A 4,989-nucleotide genomic window follows, 5' to 3' on the forward strand; every position below is an offset into this window, starting at 1 on the left:
TTTTGAGACAGGGTCTCACTAGGTAGTTCAGACTGACCTGGAACTCACTATGTAGCCCAGGCTAGGCTCCAACTCATAGCAATCCTCCTGCCTCAGCCTCCCGAGGGCTGTGATTACAGGCATGGGCCACCATGCCCGGTCCTGGATCTAGTTCTTAATAAAAGCTTTAGGCCTATTGACATATAAATCCCAAATTCTCAGACAACTCCAAAGCTAAATCAAAATGATTCATATTGATCCCTAAATTTCTATTATGAGGTCTGCTTACCCAGGGGTAATCTAGAACTGGCAGTAACAGCTACCTTCCAAAATCACAGGCATGAAGAGAGAAGGCATGGTAGGGCAGACTCCCAGGGAGTGTTCAGGTCTGTTCTGCTTGTCTTTCTTGATCCTGAAGTCAGGAATGAAAGTATTAATTTAAAAATACTGAGCTTACTACAATTCCTTAGATCCTCGAAGATTTTTTTTAAGTTGCAGCATGCACCCTGCTCTGAGGGAACTGACAGTACCATAAGGGTGAAAGGTGAGTTCACACACACACACACACACACACACACACAGTGGACGCCTGCAGGTGACACTGTATGAACACTAAGCAAAGCTTCCTATTGGCACTCACGCCAGTCATCCCAGCTATTTGGGAGGCTGAGGCAGGAGGGTGGTAAGTTTGAGACCAATATGGGCAATGAGTAAGACACTGTCTCAAAAGGTGTGGGGGATACACCCAGTGGTAGAGAGTCCCTGGGTTCAATCTCTAGTACCCTCACAAAAAGAAAACAACAAGCTGGGTGTGGTGGTACACACTTGTAATCACAGCATTCTGGGAGGCTGAGGCAAGAGGATGAATTCAAGTCCAGCCTGGGCAACTTAAGAGACTTAGCAAGTCCCTGTCTCAAAATAGAAAATGTTTATTGTGGGGAGGTAGCTCAGTGCCAGTACCACAGGGGAGGGCCTCTCTAACTCATAAGGAGTTGGGAAATAGTTTCGTCAAAATTTACCAGAACTGGAGCTGGCTGGGCATGGTGGTGCACACCTGTAATCCCAACACTTGGGAGGCTGAGGCAAGAGGATCACTGCAACCTTAGGGGCAGCGTGGAGTACACAGTGAGTTCAAGGTCAACCTGAGCTACACAGTGAGACCCTGTCTCTAAAACAACAAACAAAAAATTACCAGAACCACTGTCACCTGGGCTGAATCTCGAGCACGCGCCAAGGCTAGGCAGGTGAAAAGGTGGGCAACGAGGCTCAGGCAGAAGAAATTCTTTGGGAAGAGCGAGGCCAAAGAGCATGCTCAGGGGACCTGCGCAGGGTGTCGGCCTGGAGTGGGCAGCACAGCAGGACAGACTGGGCTATGAGGATGATGTGAAGGAATCCAGACCCCATCCTCAGGACACTGAGGAGCCAGAGAGGCTCACACACTGGCATGAGCAGGCCCCGCTCGGAGGTAGTGAGAATCCTGACTGAGAAGGTTCGAAGGGAGGCAAGGCTTAAGACATAGGAAGATGACTGCATTCACCCCTTCAGCAGCAGAGCCTGAGTTCAGGAAGCAACAGAAAGGACAGCGAGCAGACAGGCATGAGTGTTCAGGAAGCTGACAAGGCCCAGCAAAGTGTGACTGAGAGAAAGGCAGATTAAGGCCGACTGGGTGGGTGATGATCCAAGTCACTTGGAGAGCAGGCCCTGAAGAAAGGAGGTGTAGGCAGGCAGCTTCTGTTTGCATGCGCTGGAGGTCAAAAGCCTGTGAAGGGCTACAGTGCAATGCACAACAATCTCATGGCTCTTGCCTGCACAGCAGGACTGCCTGTTCGGCTCCAGTCTGGAGGAAAGGCCACAATTCTGCACCAGTGCCCAGAGCAAGGCCCAAATCCTTCTCGTTTCTGTACACGAGCTGAGTGTTTAGCACCCAGAGGCTTGACATGTGTTGGTTTAATACCCCCATCAAATTTACAGAAATACTCCCCTTGGGGAATGAAAAAGGTGCTTCTGGAGATGGAAGACCAGAAAAACAGCTACGAGCAGAAGGCCAAGGAGTCACTGCAGAAAGTGCTGGAGGAGAAAATGGGCACAGAGCAGCAGCTACAGAGCACACAGGTGGGACAGCTGGGCAGTGCTGGGGCCCAGGAAGCTCAGGGCTGCTCTGGAAAGCACAGCGTAACTCCTGGAAATGGCTCCTTAACAAATACATCCAGCATTTACGTAACATAAACAAATGGGGTAGGGGGTGCTTCTGTAACCCTTCCTCCAAGCCTCTCTGCCTTGCTTCGGGAAGGCTTCCACGGGAACCGTCCTCTTTGATGTCCCTCAGAGGTCCCTGGCCCTGGCAGAGCAGAAGTGTGAAGAGTGGAGGAGTCAGTATGAGGCTCTGAAGCAGGACTGGAGGACCCTGGGGTCTCAGCACAGAGAGCTGGAGAGGCAACTCCACGAGCTTCAATCCAAACTGCAGGTACCAGGCCCTGGGCGTGGGAGAGCAGGGGACAGAGGGAGAGGGGTGGCGGTTGCGAGGAGCTTGGCTTAGGTTGCAGGCCCACCCAGCTTCCAGTTCCCTACTCAGGCCTAGTTTGTACTGGAGTCACTGTTTTGGCTCTGAACATGGTTCTGAGTTTACAAAGGACTGCTGTATCACTCATGCAAATGAACAACACGACCCAAATGCAAAGGGCTGAGCTGGAATATTTATCAAGCTACTAACACCATACTCCAACCCACTATCCAAAACCGTTCCAGTAAGCATCTGGTCCAGAACTGCCTGCTATTTGAACAGAACCAATGTCACTTACTTATCTCTAGGTGAGTAGTAGTTAGTACTCCAAAGTGTGTTTTTAAGCAATTACAGTAGACTCTGGACAGTGATGGACAAAAGTTCCATTATTTCTAATCTGCTACCTTGGAAAAGTTAACTAACCTGCAAAGCCTCAGTTTCCACATCTCTAAAATGAGAATAATAGTACCTATATCATAGGTTGTGACGTGGGTCAAATACGGCAGCAAGAAGCATAATGAACATTCAGTACGAACATTCAGTACATAGCAGTGACTGCACTGCGCAGGCCTGGACCTGAGGATCCACCTCAAAAGCTGATCTCCAGTTTTCCTCACACAGGGGTCACAGAGCCCACTCGGAAAGAGAGGGTGTGTGGTGTTTCACAGGAGGCCCCTCCCTGGCCCTCTCAAGACGCCCACACAGGAAGCTCTGCTGTTCTCCTTCCCATCACTCCTATGGCAACTCTTAGGAAGATACTGTGGGTTTTTAAACCTTTTGTGAAAAACGGCCCCCTTCCTCCTCCAAAACAACAGTGGTAGAATGAAAAGAGAAAACCAAAACACCCGGGGGAGCTCTGGCTGGGTATGCTTCCCTGGGGTTCACACCACAATGTGAGGACAGGAACCCTGTGAGGGCCCAAAGTCTAACACAAGCGAAGAGAGTGCAAAAAGAAATTCCCTATTATTTTCAATGCCCTCCTTCCAGCTCTGAAATTCTACAATTTCCTGTGATGTTCTCCTTCCGGGGGACCTGCTCCCCACCTCCACTCAGCACTGACCCGCCATCCCTCTTCCTCCTGCAGGGAGCAGACAGCAGAGACGCACAGATGAGCCAGGCTCTGCGACTTCTGGAGAATGAGCACCAGGAACTGCAAGCCAAGATAGAATGCCTGCAAGGAGACCGGGACCTGTACAACTCTGATGCCCAGGACCTGCAAGGTACCCTTCTCTTTGCAGACCTCAGGAGATGGGAACCACAGCTCAGGGAGCTCAGCAAGGGGAGCTGTGGAGAAACGGCCTCAGCCTTCCTCTGTGTGCTCAGCCTATGGTTTTATGTCACCTTGAGGGAAAGGAAGGACTGTTTTAGCCGGCCAAGACGAAAATTAACTTTGCTGCACTAGAGGGTCTCCTTGTGTGAGCGCCCTTCTGCAGCCCACCCCTTGGGGCCAGATCACAGCTGCATCAAGGCCACAATCCTAATTTGAAAAGGGAAAGGTCAGATCAAAGTGAAGGCTGAGTGAAGGTATCCCAGCCACAGCCTGTATCAGCTGAAAGACGGTGTGAAAGTACAGCCCTTAATCTAACCAGCGCCGGCGACTGTTGACGCAGACCCCTCAGTGATCAAAAGGGATGTTGGTGCTAGTCCACTGCTGCAGAAAGCTTCCATCTGCCATGTGTCAGAGACCAGAGACAGGGCGTCCATCCTCAGGGGCTGGGTGCATTAAGCTGGGTTCTTCTATTTTTGTTTGCGTTATTTCATTTTCAGATCAATTAAGGAGGTCTGAGGAGGAGAAATTCACCCTGATGACCAGAGTACAGCAGTTGCAGAGTAAGTTTCCTTCCAAGATCCTCAAACTAGCACACAGGGATTCTTGGTGATCCTGGTGCTCCTCCTAGGGGACGACTGGGCTTGGGTCTGGCATAGCCTCCTAACTCCGTGCATTTTCAGATACACTTCTTGTGAACTGGAGTCATTTACATAGCGCTTCATAAGTTATATGTTAGCCTTTGGTCTTTCCTATTTTTTTTCCTTCCATGTCAATAATGATCACTTACGTTTCTGTAAGAATTGCAAATTTTAAAAAGCACTGGTGTCCTAGGGTTGCTTCTTATGTATTCTGACTTATTACACGCATAAATGTGTCACTTAGACCTTACTCACTAGACAGATTCAAAAATAAGCATTTACAGAGGTCTTAGTAAGTGTAGGTACCCTGGAATTTGCACTGAGAAAATAACGACAAAGCTAGTAATTCCTTCCTTTGTAAGCTGACATTTCAAGTAAGGTCTCCAGTGTGGTATAGGGCTTTACAAAAAAAAAAAAAAAAAATCTATGTCAAGTCTTACTAACTGCTATGCAGGGAATAGATGGAGGTTAAAGGGGAAATCGTTGCTATTTTACATAGGGTCATCTGGGAAAGCTTTTCCTTTCTTAGGGGGGAGGATTTTGTTTTTTCTTTCTTTTTTTTTTTTTTTGGTACCAGGGATCGAGCTCAGATCCTTGCACTT

At 49.0% G+C, this 4,989-nt stretch overlaps 1 protein-coding gene across 1 annotated transcript; it reads left to right on the forward strand.

Moving 5' to 3' along the window:
• Positions 1 to 1,107: 1,107 nt before the first annotated feature.
• LOC104866727 (TRAF3-interacting JNK-activating modulator-like) lies at positions 1,108 to 4,952 on the forward strand. The gene is made up of 4 exons (XM_010630927.2): positions 1,108 to 2,091; positions 2,306 to 2,443; positions 3,564 to 3,699; positions 4,247 to 4,952. The coding sequence occupies exons 1-4, from the start codon at positions 1,759 to 1,761 to the stop codon at positions 4,357 to 4,359; spliced, it is 720 nt and encodes a 239-aa protein (XP_010629229.1). The 5' UTR covers positions 1,108 to 1,758; the 3' UTR covers positions 4,360 to 4,952.
• The last annotated feature ends 37 nt before the right edge of the window (positions 4,953 to 4,989 follow it).

This window comes from Fukomys damarensis, unplaced genomic scaffold (assembly GCF_012274545.1).
Source record: "Fukomys damarensis isolate Sample0158 unplaced genomic scaffold, DMR_v1.0_HiC HiC_scaffold_60082, whole genome shotgun sequence".
Taxonomy (NCBI): domain Eukaryota; kingdom Metazoa; phylum Chordata; class Mammalia; order Rodentia; family Bathyergidae; genus Fukomys; species Fukomys damarensis.